This window comes from Channa argus, chromosome 19, assembly GCF_033026475.1.
Source record: "Channa argus isolate prfri chromosome 19, Channa argus male v1.0, whole genome shotgun sequence".
NCBI classification, from domain to species: domain Eukaryota; kingdom Metazoa; phylum Chordata; class Actinopteri; order Anabantiformes; family Channidae; genus Channa; species Channa argus.
In genome coordinates this window covers 11,709,431-11,730,048 of record NC_090215.1, presented here as the reverse complement: position 1 = coordinate 11,730,048, position 20,618 = coordinate 11,709,431, and the positions used below count along the sequence as shown (strand labels likewise).

Below are 20,618 nucleotides of genomic sequence, written 5' to 3'. Positions count from 1 at the left end.
ATTATGAATTCTCAACCACATCAAGTGGGTTGTGGAAATGGTCGCTACAACTTCTCTCGTATGTGACCAGATGGTCAAAGAACAAAAGGCACTGGCATGAAATGAGTTGGTCAAGCATGATCTCTGAGATGACGTCTGCCTTTCATTCTGTTACAGAGATTAAAAATGCTGAAAATTGGCCCTGGTGATATTTATCCTTGGAAACTAAGAAAAGCATAAAAAAATAATCATAAATCTTTTCTGCCATAAGCTTAACTAAAAACTTATTTGTGTCTGTGTGTGTTGCATCCTAAGAAGGACGTGCTATTGCTTTTGTCCAGCTCCAGTCAGTGCTGCAGTGGATTAGTCAGCTGCATTTATATTAAGGTAGTGCAGGGAGAGCACAGGAGCCTCTGTCAGCGTGCAAGTGTCAGACCTTCAAGATGCAGCATATCTACATGCACAGCAATGAGCACTTTGAAGTCTTCACCACTGTCCTTGCACCAATAGGTGAGTGGACTCGTATCCGCAACATAGCATGACATTATTTATATCATCAGTGTGTCAATGTCAGATGATTATTATCTATACTGGAAAAGCTCTTTTCTCTTCTTAAGCAGTGCTCAGTTTCTCAAGGACGTGGTTTCACTGATACATATGTACAAGCATTTATTTAAACATGTCCTTGTGTAAATTTGCAGTTATGACAAATGACCTTTGTGCTGATTCAATTTGATTGTTAACAGGGAGGTATCGGTACAGAGCAGAAGCTGAGAAGGCAAGTTTAACATTCTCCTTCATGTTAAAATACAATTGTGTTCAATTGTGCTGGATCTTTGGCTGTATGTTGTTAATTTAGCCTCATGTAGGTCTTTAACTACACACATGTAAACAATTTCACAATTTCACATTTACTTAAGACTGATGCACATGATTTTGACATTGGTGTTATGTAAAGTCAACCAATTGAATGTAACCCCATTGTTTTAATTGTCTACTTATTGTCCTACTTATTACAACCATATTTGGGTGCAACATTTAATGAAGAGTAGACCCAAATTTAGGTTTTCTATTTAACTGCGCAGCAGATAATCTCTTGGTCTTCACAGCTAATCCTCTGAACTGCTAAATGCAAAGAGCACTTAGACACTGACAACAGCTTTTATTGTCACAACAAAAGCAATGCAGCAAACTGGACATCATTTAAATTTAGTGCAAAAACTGAAAACGCATTTTGCTAATGTGCAAAAATAGACAATTCACAGTAAACTGACTGCAGTTGTCCTTTTGTCCATTAGATGGTAGTGGTGCACAGCTACAGGCCCCACTGGCCTGATGAGCTGGAGCTGTCTCCAGGTGACGTCATCCTGGTGTTGTCCAAACATGAGGAGGAGAGGTGGTTTGGGCGGCTGCAGGACGGCCAGCAGGGCTACTTCCCCGCCTCCTGTGTGATGGAGTTGAGCCAGGTTGGCTGCCTGAATGTGCTCAGCAATGCAGCGTGACTGTGCTGTGCTGCTGGTTCATGTCTGAAGCCAGACTGTATTTTCCATTCTGTTCTTCCATATCAGTGTAGAATTCAAAGGCCTCTAAAACAGCACAAGAACATTATATTCTGGCCAAAGCAGAACAACGTTGGCTATTTTTATATTGGTATACTGATGCCAGTGTTCAAATGTTTTACCCTTTTGAGTTCCCTCCCATATAGAAATGTACAAGCTCACAGTAAAAACTGCACACAAATACTATAAAACTGAATTACCAAGGGTTGTAAATAGAGAACTCTAAATTTTGCTAATTAATATTCAGTTCAAAACTTCTCTAGCAATGTTTAAGTATGAATAGAAGTATTTTTCCATGGCACATCCAAAGGTTATGTATGGTAGTGGCCAGGGCATGATCAATTTAACAACCAACTAATAAATAAGTGTAAAGTTCTTTGTCCCACAAATGTCTAAATAAAGATATAAATAAAAGTACATAATATGAGCTGTCTACTCTAGTTTAGGTTTTTAAAAGTAGACTAACAGATTGGGGGCAGCACCAGATGCTGTGTGATGGTTATTTTAGGACACCAATATGCCATTTTTAACTCAAACAGATTTATTTCCAATCTCAGGTGAATCTGCCTGTTTTGGCCAGAGGGACGGCAGGATCCAGCATCTCAGCAGCCAGTGTGTCTGCATCCTCTTCCAAAGGCCTGAGAAGAACTATATCTCTGAGAACCTCTGCAGGTGACAACGATTCAGGACTACGCAGAAGATATGGAAAGTAAGTAACCTTCACAACAGCCGTAATAACAAATGCACATGTGCCAAGACAAGTGTATACATACACATCATGCACACGCAGCCAGCACCCAGCAGCTGTTCCTCGCATCCCCCATCACCAAATTCTATCCCGCTGGTCTCCGCCCAGCTCCCCTGAACAGGTGGTGCCTCTCGTCCCTCATTAGTTCACAATGCATACTGATTACTAGCCCCCATAAACACACACATGCAGGCATGCACACACACATACACAGACACAAACACCCTCTCGTCAGTGCCCTCTCACTGCACTGCATTTCATTAAGGCCAACTAGGAGCGAGAGGGAAAGGAAAGATAGGAAAAATGGATGAAAAGGAAATGAAAATATTTGAAAACACAATCAAAATCTTAAGTGGATCTTTTATCATTTTAGTTGAAATGTTAAATATTTTAACTAAAATAGCTTCTACAAAATATGTCTCTCAGTCTTTGTGAGTGTCGGGGGGCATGTATATTTGACAGCCTGCCACTATACTTAGTTCACGTACAAATACAAACACACACACACTCACCACACAGGATCCTCTGTACAGCTTCGTGCTCTCTTGTCTGCTAGCTGTGGAATTTGGGTCACGAGGAATAAACAGGGCCTTTGTGTTTGTTATTTCCTCTTTGTCCCCCAGTGGACACATTCTCCAGGCCCTGAGGAGGGGGAGCAGAGGAGGTGGAGCAGGAGAAGGAGGGGGGAAGGGGCTGGATGGAGGCCAGGGTGAGACCAAGGGCCCCTTCCTGGTGCAGAGGCCCCAGATCCCTGTGCCTCAGCCTGTGGTCTCCCCCCCTCAGACAAACAGATCTCCGAGCCTGCTCAACAGAATCTTGTCCAAGTGCCGGAAAAAGAGTGAATGCCAGGGAGCCACCAACAAGGCTTTCGTGAGCGACTAAGTGGTCCTCCTCTTTGTCCTGGATGAAGTTCACTGTTGTGGGGCTGCTGCAGGGAATGTTAGCGGGTGAGCAGGGGAGCTTCTGAAACACTGAAGACATGTTATGAATATCCTAATTTGTGCAGGTTCTTGCTGCCATATCAGGTTTTCTTGACTTGGCTGTATTTCATAAAGCAAGAGGTTAAAGAATGACATGCACAGACCAATGAGTGATGTTAGAGAAGGTGTTGTGTCCCCTTACATGTGGTGCATAACACCTGCTGTGACACTACAGAGGGGAGCATCACCAGAGATGCAACGCGACTGAAGGTTTGAATGTGCAGAGAGCTAAGTAGCTGCTGTTTTCTGCTCTGTTTTTCAGGCTTTTCAAAATCAAATGCAACATCAGCATTTTGAAAAATATAGACTCATTGCAACTAATGTGTAACCAAGAGCAGTAACGTAGCAGTTAGTGGCAATCTTTAAAGTAATATCATGCTTCATTGATCAAATGTACCCTTTTTCTACATGCTGACACTGTTACTTGAGAGAAAATATATTTTATCATTTATGTTCCTTCACTCCCTTTGCACATGTGATATGTATGTATATATATATGACTGCATAAGCCAAAGTAATATTGTTGTTATGGTTATAAAACCAGTAAACCCATACTGGCTAACATCTTTTTATTTCAATGGAAACATACCTCAGTATATTACCTCATACTTCCACCCCTGTTAATTTTCCTTTGAACACGCTGGGCCTCTCTCCTATTTAGCAGTGCTGGAGGGGAAAAAAACTCTCTCAAGGGAAAGGAAGTATGATTGAGGCCTGCTGAAAGGCTTGCCAAAGAACCAGGGATTGTGCAGGTTGCCCCAGTGACACCAAAGCAGCTCTCAGAAGTCATATGTAGTCTTCTTGTGTAGTGCTTCCCAGCATGTCCCTGTAGCGCTGAGTCTATAAGGTGGGATGTAAATTATCAATTTGCAGAAGACACAAACATCAAACCTAGTTCTAACCTTGGCCTTGATCTGTGGCTGAAACACGCTCCACCTCCTCCCCCACCGTTAGAAATTCACTGCTGTATATTCCTTTGTATAAAGGCTGTGGGAGGCAGTCACTCTGGGGCCAGTGCTTGGGAGTCATGCCTTGCAGAGGGAAGACTGTAAATGTTGCAAGGAGAGACAGCTCCACTAGTCCTCTGAGGAAACTCTGATTCAAGAAAGAGAATGTCAAAGTTGGCCTTTTCACTGCTGTTGCTCCTCCATTTCAATATAAGTTAAGAATTGGTGAAAATATCATGTTTCAGTTTAAAATTTGACCTTTAAATCAGATTTTTATCTGGTTTCCTTAATACAATAAATACCTTGTTCCTTTTGTGCATAAATAGAAGCTGGATGAAAGAAATAATTTCTTATCTGATAGCTCCTTTCCTTTCTTTCAGTTGGGATTAGCACAATATTTAGAAGTGATTAATTCAAATTTAGTTGAAATCACATACTGTAGGTACATAACACAATTCCTCAGTCTAATGGGAGGCTGACTTACCTCACATGCTGCTGACGCACACAAGAGGAAACAGTGACCTATATATGGCAGAAAGGCCAGGGTCCAAATTTAACACACACACTCACACGCATCTCATAGCTGTGGATTCTCCCGCCTAAAAGTGCCCTATGCCTGCTGTGCTGGGTGTTTTGGGGGGAACTTAGGAGAAGAGGGGGAGGAGGGGTAACAGGGTGCCTGCCAGATGACTGCTCTGTCAACCCTATAATGGGCTGCCATCTGCTGTCTAGCATACACAAAGACAAATGGCATGTGTGGATGTGTGCGAGAGAGTTTGTGCGCTTGCTCTTGGGTGTGTGCTCATAGGAAGAAGGCAGGGGAGACGTGGTTGGTCACCCACAGGCTTTCTTTCATGTCTTCAGTGTATAATGTGGACACAGAAATGAACACATTACCTAATCCATTAGCTAACACAGTGACTAGTGATATATAGCAGGCATGTCATAATAGAATTAAAGTGGTGCACACTGTCGCATGTCAAAACTTAGTTTTTATAAAATGTATTTATACAAAGATAATATGGAAAAATATGATGCACTTCATCTCACATTAACAGTTGCATGACTCTCTTAATAAGACTCTATACACAACAGGCATCTGTCAGTGTCAGTAAGCCACTAATATCTAGGGTTTGCTTCTTGTAAATACACCAATGAAGCATAAGGTAGAAGGGCTGCTGACAAAAACAATTAAGAGGCAAAAGGTCCCTGACATCTTTCAAGAACAAAAGACCCCCCTTGTACAAGAACAAGAGTGAAGGGAGGACAGATTGATTAAGTGGACATAGCGTGTATGCAGTGCCCATGTGATTATGTGCACATTGTTTGTATGCATGTGCACTGATGCTCCTTCAGCATAAGGCACGTTCTCTCTCCCTCCATTTGGGGGGCAATTGAGTGAATGGGCCTGTAAAACCAACAGCCTTGGGGACAAAGGAGCTCAGGGGCATTAAGTCATGGGTGAGTGGGCCCCTTTAGGCCTAGCAGCTGACCCTGTGGAGAGGCCCCTTGTTCTTGTGGAAGGGGCTCGTGTCCCTAGACCCCAGGCCAGTTGACAAAATCCCAACATATACATTCAGATGACAGAGGGGTCAGCTAAAAGCACTCTATCCACCATCAAACGTAGTGTAACTGCTTGGTTGTCAATTGCACCTGGGATAAAGGGGCAAAATATGATTAAAGGTGGAGCATGTTAGAAGAAAATGGCTTGAAAGCTATGTGTTTTGGCAAGAACTCAAGAGGTTGGTACACCTGCTGTGAGCATGTCAGAAAAACTAAGGGATCATCAGAAATCTTTATTAGTGGAAAACAGCATGTAATGTACACTAATTTGTACAGGAACACTTGGCAGAGAAGAATTGTCGACACAGGAAATCTAAAAACAGCCAAAGAATTCATGCAACAAATGCATTTATTGTTCCAAATTAAGTACATGGTTACAAAGACAGTTGGCAGGATTTCTATGGTACCTTGGTTTTCAACTGAAAATGCTAAAAAACAGAGCAAGCGTTACATCTGTGATCAAACTTGTAAATAAGAGCTAAGTCCAGCACTGTGTGTATTGCTCATGCATAGCTACAGTAGTATATGGCAGCTGCTACTATCCTGTGTATGTACTTAATTCCTATGACGTTACATGGCCAGGTGTTGTTAACATACAAACTTATTAACTTGGACTTAACAAATGGAATGTACAGACACAAGTCAAACCAAACAAAAAAAAAATACTGTAACCCAAGTATATACAGATTAGACACATCTCAGCCACCAGATTTAAATACAAATGCCTTATGTTGACGTTAGTCCACTTTCTGTCTTAAGGCCAATTTATACTTCTCCATCGATACACGTAAACATCTATGCGGACCTACGCAGAGAAAGGGATAATGGGAATCATTTTGTTTTCACTGTTTTGAGATGTGTATTTCAACTTATGACTTTTTTTTTTCCAAAAAGGAAAAAAATAAATAAATAAAAAGATAAGAAAATGCCAGGTTTGATCGCATACTCACAGGGGACACAAACTGAAATAGTTTCACAATTTGCCATTTGGTCTTCGAAATGACCACTCTTGTTGTCTCTCAAAATACTCATAGGTTTATTCTATAACAAGAAAATACAGCACATTGTAGTTCTCTCTGTCCGTCACATCCTCATCTAAGGAATGACTGCAGAAAACAACGTAACTCCAGATGCTTAACAAAATTTCTCTTGCCATTGGAATTTTGTGCTCTCTACTGCTGTGAAAGTCAGTTCAGAAGACCACACTTCAGCAGAGCATCCTGTCAAAGATCCATTTTATCATTACAATCTGCATTTACTTTCAGAGTTTTGTATTGTATAGCCCTGATCTCTCCACTTGAGCTCCTTGACAAGATTCCCTTTTTATTCTCACTCAAATGCTTAATGCAGGATAATCCAGATTACAGATGGATCCACTAATGCCGACAAAATACAACGGAGCCAAGCAAAGAATGATGTAGTGTTGCTTCATCAGATAATAGAATATTTGTGAGTCAGTCTGGTAACATGGAAGCACATTCTTCAGAATCACAGTGAGCGGGTCAGGAATTAGGGTTTTGCTCAAGGATTTTTCAGCAGAATACAATTTTGTTTCAGTACTGGCTGCTGCAGGGATAAATGTTGAGTCTCCCTGTGATAGGACAGTCTGTGTTAGCTGTGTTTTTCCTAGAGGAATCCTTCTAAAAATGTTTGATGCTTTAAGGCTTCTAAGTACACACTTCTGCAGGAAAACAAAAGGTGTTAAATCAAGCAGCATGATCTTAATGTCAGCATTCATTACAAAGAAAACATCCATCAAACACAGACACACACACACACACACACACACACACACACACACACACACACACACACACACACAAATTAAAAAAGGACGAGTTACATCATCAGAATGAACAAACATTTTAAATTAATTGATGAGTAAAAAGTGCAATTTGTCTATGATTAGAGGTCGGAGATGGAATCTTGCTACCTAATAGCAAAGAACAAATATAAATCAAAACGAAAAAATTTCCTACCTACACATGTTCCAAGATAAAGCTACAATATGATTATTAACTACATTTTGTCAGATTAGGAAAAGAAATAAACATTAAATTAGTGGCAGTGCATGTTTTCCTAACTTGGAGTAATGAATGGTAGCCCAAATCCTGATTTTGAAAGAGAGAAAGAAAAAATAAAATCCTTTAATAATTTCTCTTAAATGTTTTTTTTTAAGAAATAAATAAATTAGTAAACATTAAATAAATAAAACCTACAGCCTTTACAAAAAGAAGTCAATCTTTTTCAATCAAATGCTTGTTGTTGATAAAATGAAAATTGGTCAGTACCAACTGTGACATCCTGAAACCTCTAACCAGGGGACCAGGAAATGTCTATTGCAGAGAGAATTGCTTTAGAGCAAATGAGGGGTTTTAGGCTGTTTTGTCAGCAAAGTTAAACTTAAAAAATAAAAAATAGAAAATAAAAAAAAATCATGGTGTCTGATTATATTAATATCTAAGCTTTAGAGCTGTCAGATAATAAATAAAACAAGCAGAAATAAAGGTACCCTTCCATCACTGAGGTTCTTACACATATACATTGCAATGAAATACATTCAACCAATGTCGTGGTGGACATTATGGCCTTAAAAAGGAAACATTGTGTTTGTTAAAAAAGATCACACATCACCATCACAAGTGCTATCCAGTTTGCCCTTAAAAACGCTGCTCCTTCTTTCTCAGCAGCAAAATCAACTCAGTAGTGCAATACTGACAGCGCCCTATTTCCATCCTCAAAAATGTAACATCACCGTGGATACACATCCAGCAATGTAGCACAGCTGTCATAAAAAGGAAACAAAGCATAAAAGCACTTTTGTTTCTCTAATTTAAAAGCAATGGTTGGTGTTATGTTATTGTACGTGTCTAGTAAAAACTCATAGAGTGACTTTAAAAACACACGGATGCCAATAAGCTGGAGGAGATAATCAAGTAGCGCTACATAATTAAATGTCAATATATTAACAATATAACACTTACAAGCAGCCACTGCTAGTAATAAACAGTATTTCTACAGCCTATGGTATGTGCATGTTGTCTCAACATTACTGACTAATGTAGAAAAAAAACTTGCCTTTTCATTCAACTTTACAAAGCTGCTCATGTAGCTAGCTTGTGTGTGTTTAAAGGGAATAGAGAATACATCAACAAAAAAGGGCAGTGAACTAGAAAAGTATTAAAAACAACATCAGCAGCCTCTTTGTTGATGTCCTTAGCAGTGTATGTCTGCTTAAAACAATTAAATATTGTTTTCACTGGATTGTCTCTTACAGGATTCAGTGGAGGTTGTAGTTGTTGGATGGGTGTAGTAGTGTTTCCTGTAGAATGAGGGGATGACTTTAAAGCACAAGAGCCCTTGAAGTAGAGCCAGACGATAGGTAAGGGTTCAGGTACTGCCGAGCCTGTTCTGTCATGATCAGCTGGTCCTCTGTCTTCCCATAAACCACTGCTTCCCACTCACTCACCTGCAGAGAACACGACCAACAGTTACTGTAATACTTTACCCTTCATTACTGAAAATAATACTTAGGGGGGCCTTGTCTCTCAGTGGTAGAGCAATGGGTTGGGATGCAGAGGGCCGTGGCCCAACCAGGTGTGGCCCCACACAGCCACCAAGAGTCTTGTATCTTAAGTTTGCAACATTTTGTCGATAATATACCTAAGTATAATTCGAAGATCTATGCTACTACTGACCTACAGCTAACTTGACCTGCAGGTGTGTTGCTTTTATAGACAGCTTGCAAATAACTGACTTCTCTGTGCATATGTTGTCTTTTTTACTTATTATCAGAGCTTATTACTTATTATTACTTAAATCTTAACAGCAAATCGAAAAGACTTCCAACTCTCTTGAAATATGTTTTGTGTTGGATTTTTCACCAATTGTTTGATAAATGTACTTACATACCTGTAAAGTGTTGTGTTTTGATGCTTTGTGAGTGGTTAGGGGCTTCTTTGCTTGAGGGCTTGTAAAGCAAGGGGGGTGCACAGGGGCTAGAGGGGATTCCCCTCTGTCAGAAATTAAAGGTCGGCTACTATCCTCTTGCTCAGGGATTGAAGTAATCAGTGAGGATCTTGTCAGTAGACTTTCATCTGGCACCTAAAATATGATATTCAATGAAGTACTGGATTAACAATAACAGCAATGGTGATCCTAAACATATTCGACATCCTATAAGTGCTACAAGTAGACACAACTTGAGAGGTTTAACAGGTCAAATGTGCACGCATTTTCAACAAGACAACGCTCAATATACTTGTACAGCAACACAGTAACATCACAGTAACCCAATTAGGAACAACTAGTTTTAGCCACCAAGCAGCTCTTGGTGACATGTAAGCCACTCAAAAACAGAGCAGTAAGAGTAGGTTTTCACATTTATAGTATAGTTCCAAGCCAGTAACTTTGAGCCAATTTCCTTTTAGTAACTCACTTGTGAATTGTTGAGCTGCTCTCGGAAGATTTGCCCGCTGAGGCAGTCTTTATCCCAGGGGTCCAGCACAAGGGACTTCCGTACTTTTCTAGCTGCACCATCCATCTGAAGTTAAAAGGGCCCGGGCACAAATTACAGCATTTTGTGTTGAAAACACATTAATCTTAACACTAAGCGGTATTTTAGGAAGATAAATTGTGCATCTGTATTTCTTTAAAAAATTGTTTCTTCTGACAACACATACATGTTTCCATGTTCTGTAGTCTTGCTGAATGTCTGCTCTGTTGAAGATGTCTGCTCCAGTCTCTTGTTTGAGAACTTCTCGAATGTCTTCCTCCAAAAATGACAAAGGCTGTGGCTAAACAAACAAACAAAAAACGTTAAAATATGCACAACAATCGACAGCTATATACTGTAAACGGTGGTCAGAAAAAGTAAGCACTCTCACCTCCATCTTCAATGGCCCATGCATTTTCTCCTGGGCAGCCAAAGCATTTTTGAAGGGAGTGGGTGTCCTTGGGGTTGGAATCATTACAGTTTTGCGAAATTTAGGGGTCCTGGAACTAGAAAGTTGACAGAGAATATTATAATCTAAGTACTATTCTAAAACTGGATTAAAAAAAGATTAGACATTTCCTGTGAAAAGTTCCCATAAAGCATAGCGAGCTTTAGGCTTCTATGCCAACTCTTATGGGATCCATAATGCAGTGTATTTATTTACCCATCATTTTCTTTCTCGTGCTTATGTGTGGTTTCTTTATGGAGCGGCGTGTTGTGGAGACACCTTTGACCACACACAGGAGTTGAGGTGAAGGGAGGGTTATCTAAATTTAGATGCTCTGTTGCTGATATGTTGCAGAACTGGGCAAACAAACAGATAAGTAATATAAGTCACTGTAGCAGTACAAACACAGCACACCAGGTCTATGAAGGAAGTAGTTAGATGAGGTGGAGATTATGGCATATGAAGAAAGAACAACAGATTTTATTTACTCGGGAGGGGGTGAAGGGCAGTGACTTCGTGGGTGTTTTCTTGGGAGAATTTGAGATATTTTCCAAGAAGGTGAAGCAGGTACTGTCACACAAAGGAGGTGGTTCCCCTCGATGTCTTTTTCTTCTCCTCCCAAAAGACACCTGGGAAGGTTTTGCTGAGTTGGTGGGAGTCAGGGAGTTCTCATTGCCCAGACCAAATGAAGTAATGTTCTCATCATGGCCTGTGATAGTAGCTGGAGTGTTGACTGCATAGCCCATTGACTTGTCACTTGTTCTCTCTTGCAGTAGAGTGGTGTATCCTGCTTGGTTGTGCCTGGGCGGTGTTGCTGTTTCTGACAGTTCGAAACTGGCCACCTCACTCCATGCAACAGGGTCCTGCAGACCAAAACATATCTAAAGTAGATCTTTAATACAATCTTGGCTACAAATCAGAGAAGTTATTCTGAGTATTATTTTCAACTAAGTCTTCTGCTATCGCTATTACTCACTGAGTCAATGAGCTCCATGGTCTCAGCAAACTCTGGTATGGTCTGGAGAGTTGAAAGCACAGTGCTTGCTTCCACAGCCAGGAACTTGCTAGGGGAGACAGGAAGCTGTGCTGAAGGTCCCTGTGTGATATCAGGGCCTCTCCAAGATCTTGCCTCTGCCTGCTCTTCCAGACTGCTGCTACTTGTTGTCAATGTGTCCTCTGACACATTGTCTGACCAGGCTGAATACTGCTCCAAACTCTGAGAGACAAAAGCGAGAGAACACAGATATTTGATCTTTGTCTCCAGCAGAGAGAGCGAGGGGAAAAAAAGAAACGATTAATGCAGAGAATGAAATTTGAAAAAAATGTTGGGGAGACAGAATTAAAAAAGGAGAGTGTTAAAGAAAAAACAAACTGCTGGCTGGGTATGGGCATAGAGAAGGTGAGGACTCGAGGGGATGAGGGAGCAGTCTGAATGAGTAGCGAAGTTGGGAAGATGGTTACTATAGCAACACTACAGCAAATGAGACTACAGGCACTGATACATATGCGCCATTACCATTTTCATATGGATACACTGTAAAAAGTCTACTTAGAAATGAGTCTTAAAATCTTTTTAATGAAGTCCATTGGGGTTAGGCAAACTTTTATGATCACGTGTCAAGATTGTTTTAATAAGTTTTTTATTAAATACAGATAAAGGCATAATGTACACATTTTTTTAGAAAAATGTGTAACATTCTGTCTTTATCTCAATTAAATTTAATTTTAAGACTCAGTTAAGTAACATTTAATATTAAATAGGCCCTTTTTACAGTGTATGTAAGCTACAAACACGCAGGCTATGCTGACTATAGTATGCTAACACACAGAGTGTGTTCTTACACATGGACCTCTGCACTGCACTTGTCGTTGGACTTCATTCTCTGCTGACATAAGCAGCAGCTCAAGCTCCTTAATTCTTTGCTCTTTGTCAGGATCATCCAGGCAGGATGGCTGGAATAAACAAATGTCAGGGAGGACAGGTTGAGAGGACAGTAGGAAAGGAAGAAATTAAGAAAATCAGACAAAAAACACATTTACACATGAAATATTTACGGGAGCATTTGAGAGTTAGATGAAAGTAACAGGACATTCAAGTGCTTGATTTGAAGTCCAGAGTTAGCAATCACAAGAATAAATACAGAAAGTTCAGAAATTAAAGATTGTGTCAAGTTTTTCTACGTGCAACAAAACACAGAAAGACTCACTGGTATAAAGCCTGTATTGTCAGGAACATTCTCCATTAAGTGTTCACTGTGAGGATCATATGGGTATCCCACCATCTACAACACAGAGCATCTCCATCAAGCAAAAAAATTAAGACCGATTTACAAAAAAACACTATGCAGTATAGTGTGAAAACGTCAGACCTGATTGGGTCCTGATATAGGAAGGGGACTGCGGTCAGAGTGCTGAGACTCTGTTGGAGCCGGGGGACATGGCCTGTTGTGGCGTCTCTTCCCGCTAGTATGAGATGAACTGAAAGTCTTGCAGCCATCTTGCAGGTAGCCCTCATGTTCAACCTTCCTCCTCATAGTAGAGTTCCAGTGGTTTTTGATGGAGTTGTCTGTTCTGTTGGGTAGAAGATGAGAATTTTTACTCTTTCATTATTTTAACTGGATTAAAAAAACAAAATAAAGAAGCAGCATGTTTGTTGAATTACAGTACCGGCCAGGAAGGAGTTTGGAAATCTCTGCCCAACGGTTGCCAAGCCGTTTGTGGGCCTCATAGATGATTCGATCTTCTTCTTGAGTCCAAGAAGACTTTTTCACCTCTGGGTTGAGGTGATTGTGCCACCGTTCACGGCACTGCTTTCCAATCCGTCCCTGGAGGTGCTTTGCTATCACCGACCAGCGCTTAGGGCCATACTTGTGAACCAGGTCAATAACCTGCACACACCAAGAAGAGGGAGATTACGTATTTGTTGACACCAGGGGTCCTGGAATCTAAGGTGTGCTGTCTCCCTCTTAACCGAACTAGCAAAACAAAAAAGGTGAAGCCAGGAACCATAATTTCTTCTTCTACATCCAGATAAGTGGCCTTCCTACCCATCAGTAACAGCTACAGATCAACTACAAAAAGTAAAGGAGATAGAATGATTGTGAGGTATCGCTTTGGCCAACAGTGACACAGACATCAAATAGTTTAATTACAGAAAGGAGTAGATGGTTGCCAGAGCTAAGGAGCTTCATAAGACCAATCATCATCAAGCAGCGCTGTACTAGGCTAAGAAGCATGTTTTCAGTCAGCTTCAGATGGACACCTTTCCAAAGGAATACCACTGACTAAAAGCTGTCTTACACCTTAGTATGAAACAGAGGATGCAGCCAAGTCAAAGCTGGAGGACTCCATCAGGTAGAAACCCTCAATCTATGCTTTGCACCGAATTGTAGCTGGCCTCATCCATCCATACACCAAGCCAGTCATTCAGGATCTCCATGCTTATCTCTGCCACCATGGATCTGAGAGTTTTGCTTTGCTCATCTGTAGCACCAACACAGTCAGCTGTTTTCTGACCAACACCCCAAGGTAAAAAAGTGAATACCTACTCAATAGCCACTGTAAGTTTAATGAGAAAATCTCATAGTTATTCTTCTTTTCTAGCAAACAGCAACTCCAGTGTTTAGGAAGATCCCACTACAGCAGTAGCTCATTTGGCTGTTTCTGTCACTGCTAAAAAATGCTGTGACATCATCACTGGCATACTGAGCTATTATTGATATCTTTTGTGTTTCTGTTACGATTTCAAGATTTTGGATGAGTGTGAATGCAGTTTTCATCTTAAAATAGCAGAATATATTTTAAGTTAGGTCACTATAAAGTGGGGCTTGGTTCTATTGACTTGGAAAATCTGTGTTTTATTGGGGATGACGTAGTGGAGCATTTACTTTTCAAAAACAAGAAAAAAAAGGAAATGAAGGCAAAGGAAGTTTGGGGGGAGAAGTAAGCTTACACATGCACACAGCCCTGTTTGTCTGGGGGTAAAAGATGCATTACATACTGTGGCATTTGTGTTTGCATTTAATTTTCATTCAGACTGAACTGTTCATGACATTTCTCATACCTTCCTTCTGTTTTCCCTATCATTTACCTATTTTGTCATCCCTCTTTCTGCCTAGCACAGGAACTCCCAGCTCCTCTTACCTTTTGATCCTCTTCTTTTGTCCAGGGTCCTTTCACCAGCTCTGGGTTGAGTACCTTCTGCCAGCGGTGCTGACACTGGCCATCTGTCCTCCCCTGTGACAGAGCCATGCAAAGCACAACACCTCATGACACAAAACTGCCTCCCCAGTCACTGCAACAAACCCTTACTGTCACTGTTAAGACCATCCTAATGACAAAGTATGCCAATTTTGAGCTTACACAAAAATGTAGACAGCTATTAACTAGTTTGACATGAAGTGAAATACTACACTTAATTTTTTAAGCCATAGATAATATACAAGGTAGTCGAGCTACACTGTATACTTACTGGAAAAAAGTTAGCTATTAACTTCCAGGAGTCTGTTCCATGTTGCTCAACGAGCTTTTTCAGCTTTTCATCCTTAAAATACAAAGATGAGAAGGACAAAGGGAAAAGACAGAGTGAAGGCGCTACTCCTTTCTGAGGGTCTGTTCTATTTAATTGTAATATTGAATAAAATGCCAGCAATGACTATTAAATTCCCCTATGATGTGTGGAGGACACACTTAAACATGTTCTTATTTGCAAAAAGATTATATACAAATGTCATGAAGTATAATATTTTCATTTCACACACACTTCCTGCAAATCTCCTGTGAGTACAGACCTCACTTGTACCTCTGACAAACTCACCTCATCTCTGGACCACTTTACTTTGCACAGTGTCTTTTTATTTTTGCTCTTCTCTTTACTCTCTGGGTCTGTGGAGGGGAGCTCTTCATCCTCATCATTGCTAAAAATCCATATGACAAATGTGAATTATTGTGCATTTACTATAGGTAAAGAGTAAATAGGAACTAAGTTTCTTAATGGAGACAATTTCTTTTTTCATAAATGTCAGTGACTGTAAGCAGGAATACAAATATAAATATGGCGTTACTTGGAAACAGCCATAGTAGAACGTGTATCCGTGTCTTAGTTTGTATCAGTAACTAATTGAATATGTACCCTACCCAGCTCAGTTGTTAAAAAATATGACAAAGACCACATAGATTTAGGTTTCAGTAGCTATTTCAAAATGACTTGTCGCTTTAAGTAGGCTTATATCTAGATGTAGAACAGGAAACAAAACATGGAAGGCAGTTGCAAAAGACTTTCAGTCATTCTACTAAGGCCAAGTTGAAATAGGATGGTAAATCCTACTTACTCATTGATAAAATAAGTAAATACTATTATAATAAAAAACTTTGACATGCTTTCATAAAAGGCTATGGCAATTAAAATATTGAATGAATAAGTACTTAGCAAACAATTAAATTAAATAAATAATGGGCATTGACTGAACATAAATGTCAGGCTAGTGGTTGTACATAATAATATAATATAAGAACATTCATTAATCTCCTTTCATGGACCTTCATTTTTTGACAAAACATGAGAGCATAGAGCACATTAATAAATGGAGAAGAATTTGAGCAGGATATCCCCAACAGCAGATCTAAACCATCACACAAACAGCAGGAAAACGCTGTTTTTCTCAGATCTTGTGGATGAAAAAGTCTTCTTTAGCCTGGAAACTTGAGGATGGCAATTGAATTTTGGTGTGGTCTGTTTCTTTCACTACAGCAGAGAGGCGAGTAAGTGAGTATGGATTTTGGCCTAAGCAGGAAGGAGGGGCATAACAGGGCAGAAGGATAGAGGCGATCCCAAATCAACAGGCTCTTTCACCTCCAGAGGTGTGCGTGTGCATGTGTGTGTGTCATTGAGATGGAGGAGGTGGTGCACTTGGGTGTGGCCAGGGGAATGGCAAAAATTTAACGGTCCAGTTTTTCAAAAAAGTTCAGAAAACAGAAAGACTTAGCTGTTGCATCAGTTACAGTCAAACCAAAAGACCCCACTGTCCCAACCATTCATGTTCAGTGTTTCTTGTCTTTTTTATAATTTATGATCAGAAATAGTCAGTAGAACATTTAAGATGTGGGATGCCGAGGTAAAAGCCTGAGATGTTCTAACTACAAAAGGAAAGAGTCATCCATCTTTCACCAGATGTCAAAACAAGCAGGGATATCACAAAAAGTTATTTTATAAAAACATAGTTCCCATCATAATCATCAGCAGAGTTTATACTAGCCATTCTTTCATTGTTCATTTATCTGTTGACATTTGTTTTCAAAAAATTGTTTATGTTTTTGTTAAAATGCATTTAACAAAAGGTCACACCTTCAAATTCAAATAGTAACCCATTTATCATGACCAAACTCAGACAAAAAGTAATCTTATCAGCATATTTGAGGATAAGCTGGACTCAACCAATGCAACTAATGTTTGGTCCTTTCTCTTGGAAATGACACAACAGATTCATTAATTATCAACATTTTAAAAATTACTGTTTTATTGATCAACTAGAGAGTTAACTTAAGCACTAATTAACAGTTAATTGCAAACATCCTTAGTATAGTAAAGACTAGCTATAAATAATTGCTCCTTTGCCTTCATTGGCAGTTTTTAGCAAAGAACAAACATGTTACAAATCTGTTTTCTCAGGTACTTTTTGACACTGTGTTTTCAAAGAGGGGGGAGCTTTGGGGACTGTGGGGAATTAACCCACTGGCATTTTCTTTCTCTTGGCATAAACACTGTTGACCAAAGAGTCCATACTCTAATGTAACCACACGCACACTTAGTTTTTTCATGTTTTCATAACCTGTTTTGTTTTTTAGAACCTTTATTTATGGTTGTTTTGTCATTTGTGCAACTAATCAGACTGCCCCGTCACCCGTCACTACCCAGGGATGCTGCTATTACGTAACAGCTGGTTGACAATGGGCTGCGCGCCTTTCATGCTAAAAAATAATGTTCACCATAAACTGTATTGTTTCAACAATATTTACAGAAGAGTGCAACCCATGTCTAAAGCTTAAAACATCATACTGTACCCATACGTACTTTTAGTCTACTGGAAGACTACGATAATAAGATTGAATTATTGTCCATCTATTACAGGTATCCAAGGCTATTGTGCGTTGACAACTGTCTATAAATCTTACTGCATGGAGTTACAGCGTTAAGTGTGCATGTGCAAATGCACTTCTGTCACAGAATAAACCAATTTAATCGTTCTGCATTGTCAAAGCTTACGCTGTCTTAACAGGACATTGGTCCTGCCTATTTTGCTACGATTGCACTGCAGCACATTCTATGTGACAAACAAATGAAATGAAAATGAAACAGAGCTGCACTGTACGTTAACGTTACTGCCGTTAGGATTGCTGACACCCACCTGCGTGATTTCACGTTGTCCATGACAATTTGTAGGAGGATTGAACCTTTTCAAAGATGAACCAGTGTTTGGTAGCTCTCAAAAATCCCACGCGAATCGATGTGTATCCATAGAAAACGATGTCAGTCATTACTGATGTCTTCCAGCAGTTTCTAGCTAGCCCTATTCAGCTAACCAGCGAGCTTTTGTTAACCTAATGTACACTACAAATGTAGCCAAAAACATTACTATCTGTCGGTAAAAGCCCTATTTGTTGGCAAAAACATATTTCCAGACAAAAGCCACTATATCCTGTTCTGGCACTTATTTGTAAAGAGGTAATATTGCAAAAGGCTGAACAGACCAGCACTGTAAGTTCAGTCCTCGCAGACCGGGCTGATTTTATCTTGCATGTCTCTACTCCTCCTAATTCTCCCTATGATTTTTGTCCATCCCGCCGATTCTCGCGCCCAGCCCTCTGCGCAGGCGGCCTCGCTTTTGATTGGTCAGAAATGTGGCCGTGAGAAGAGGAGTCAGTGCTCGAAGCTGACTGGTCACAATATTCGGGACCCTTCTGTGTGATTGGTTACAAGTTGGGAAAGTTACGTTTTATTGGTTGAATCTTGAGTAGGCGGAGGTTCAGACAAACAAGTGTACTGTCACCTCCGAAGCGGAATGAGTCTTTTCATAAATACCAAGGTGGCTCAAAGTGGGGTGCGGGGACTTTTGGCGCCCCTATAGGGGTCCTCAGGGGGCTCCCAACACCACAGATCCACTACAGACAAACACATGTATTCATATCTCCCTTTCTCCCTCAATGCACATTGCTGGGTTGTTCTTCTGTGTTAATAACAGTCCGTAATTATGGTAAGCTCAACTGAACATGAAATATAAACTATTTATGTGAAATGGAGTGGATTAGCATTGCATCCTTATGTGGTGTCTCTTTATAAGGCAATATAGATTAAGATCGTTTCATTGCTATATTTTGTTGAAGATGATGAGAATTCCTATTACAATCAAAACAATTAGTCTTGACATTCTGACAAAATATAAACAATATTTACAGGATTCCATCTCTGGCATAGACAACAGATTTCCTGTACTTTGTCAGGCAACTCCTGCATCTAGGGCCATTCATAAGCTTTTTCCAGTTGTATTCTGCTTACACCGTGTGGACAAAACTGATATCTGCTGTTGTTATTGGTTTAATACATGTAACTCCAAAGAGACTATATTCATCAATGAAAATGCATTTTGTTCTCATATTTTCCATCTTTAACATTCACACAGACTGCACCATACCTTTTTGATTTATCACATCGCTGATGATTACTCATCTGTGCTCTGTGAGCTCCAAGCAGGGACCTTGGCTTTCTTTGGGGTAAATGGTGCAATGCGTCTGTATGGATTTTGACAGCTGCTACTAGACAATTACATGCAAGAAGCAACATGCGAGAACAAAAAAATATTATTGGGTGACGGGACAAAATCGTAAATTATCGTATAGGTCTGAGATATGTCACAATTGTATAATAAATTTGCCATAGCCTAGTTATAATATAATACTTGTGATTTTTTATTTTTCATCACGTCATTTATTTTTATGTCATTTATAGGAGATACGTAGCTGTCTCTTCACGTAAAACGAGTAAGTGGACCATTTTTTGGATCTCAAGCATGTCCTGACTTTTTACCAGTAGGTGACACTACTGAACGGTTTGACTTAGTGTTGTCATTCTTGCGTGTAAAAGACGCTGTGGTAAGCAAACGTCAACATGACCGGAAAATGTTTTGTAAGCCTTCACAAATAAAAGTCCTACTTTTGTCAACTCTATTTGTTTTAGTGACACTGTAAGAATAGAAAAAACTAAACATGGAAAGGCTTATAAAGTAACATATATTTTCTGTAGTCCCATGGTAAATGCTATATACTAGAAAACTCAACTAATCCACTTTCACATTGATTATTTTCAGTTTACTCCCTGGGCAAAGGTCTTGACTTAGATTTTTACTGCCTTGTACCTCACTTGTAAGTCGCTTTGGATAAAAGTGTCTGCTAAATGACTAAATGTAAATGTAAATGTAGGTCTTCTAGCCAGCTTGTGAAGAGCAAAAGGAAATGTGTATTACTAGATTATCAAGTGGACTCCCACCATAGCACATGTAGAAAACCAATAGTCTGAAAAAATTATAAATTGCCTATCTTGTAGAAAATATTGTTTGTTTTAATATTCTATTTATTAAAGACAAAAGGGTCGATATTCTTCTATAAAACATTTTAATTTGTGTGTTTTGCAGCGAGAACCTACAAAAGCCTGCATGATCAGTGTGTGGGTTGATCTATCATATGTGTATATATGTCCTATTGTAACTGATTTATAACAAAGTACAATAGTGTGGAATCACTAATCTTCTTAATGTAGCCTATCAAAATTAAATGAGCATATCAAAGTTATATTCCTATATTAATATTGATGCATTTTTGTGGTCTTTATTCTATTTTTGTACCACTGT

At 39.7% G+C, this 20,618-nt stretch overlaps 2 protein-coding genes across 6 annotated transcripts; one reads left to right on the top strand and one right to left on the bottom strand.

Moving 5' to 3' along the window:
- Positions 1–302: 302 nt before the first annotated feature.
- Positions 303–3,818, top strand: si:dkey-97a13.12 (SH3 domain-containing protein 21). The gene is made up of 5 exons (XM_067486749.1): positions 303–489; positions 726–757; positions 1,278–1,445; positions 2,096–2,247; positions 2,910–3,818. Exons 1-5 carry the CDS (start codon positions 423–425, stop codon positions 3,166–3,168), a joined length of 678 nt encoding a protein of 225 aa, XP_067342850.1. The 5' UTR covers positions 303–422; the 3' UTR covers positions 3,169–3,818.
- On the bottom strand, positions 3,771–18,538 carry mybl1 (v-myb avian myeloblastosis viral oncogene homolog-like 1). Of its 5 annotated transcripts, none has more exons than XR_010911753.1 (17): positions 18,123–18,538; positions 15,536–15,635; positions 15,191–15,262; positions 14,863–14,955; positions 13,387–13,607; positions 13,089–13,290; positions 12,927–13,001; positions 12,562–12,672; positions 11,696–11,935; positions 11,208–11,600; positions 10,936–11,075; positions 10,663–10,777; positions 10,459–10,572; positions 10,215–10,319; positions 9,689–9,880; positions 4,698–9,245; positions 3,771–4,361 (listed from the first exon to the last, which is right to left on the bottom strand). XR_010911753.1 is itself a non-coding variant. In XM_067486746.1 (16 exons), the coding sequence occupies exons 1-16, from the start codon at positions 18,143–18,145 to the stop codon at positions 9,120–9,122; spliced, it is 2,322 nt and encodes a 773-aa protein (XP_067342847.1). In that variant the 5' UTR covers positions 18,146–18,538; the 3' UTR covers positions 3,771–9,119. The 5 variants fall into 5 exon arrangements, 3 of the variants coding, with proteins under 3 accessions (XP_067342847.1, XP_067342848.1, XP_067342849.1); XR_010911754.1 differs by having other exon boundaries at positions 3,771–4,106; XM_067486746.1 differs by having other exon boundaries at positions 3,771–9,245.
- Positions 18,539–20,618: the final 2,080 nt, after the last annotated feature.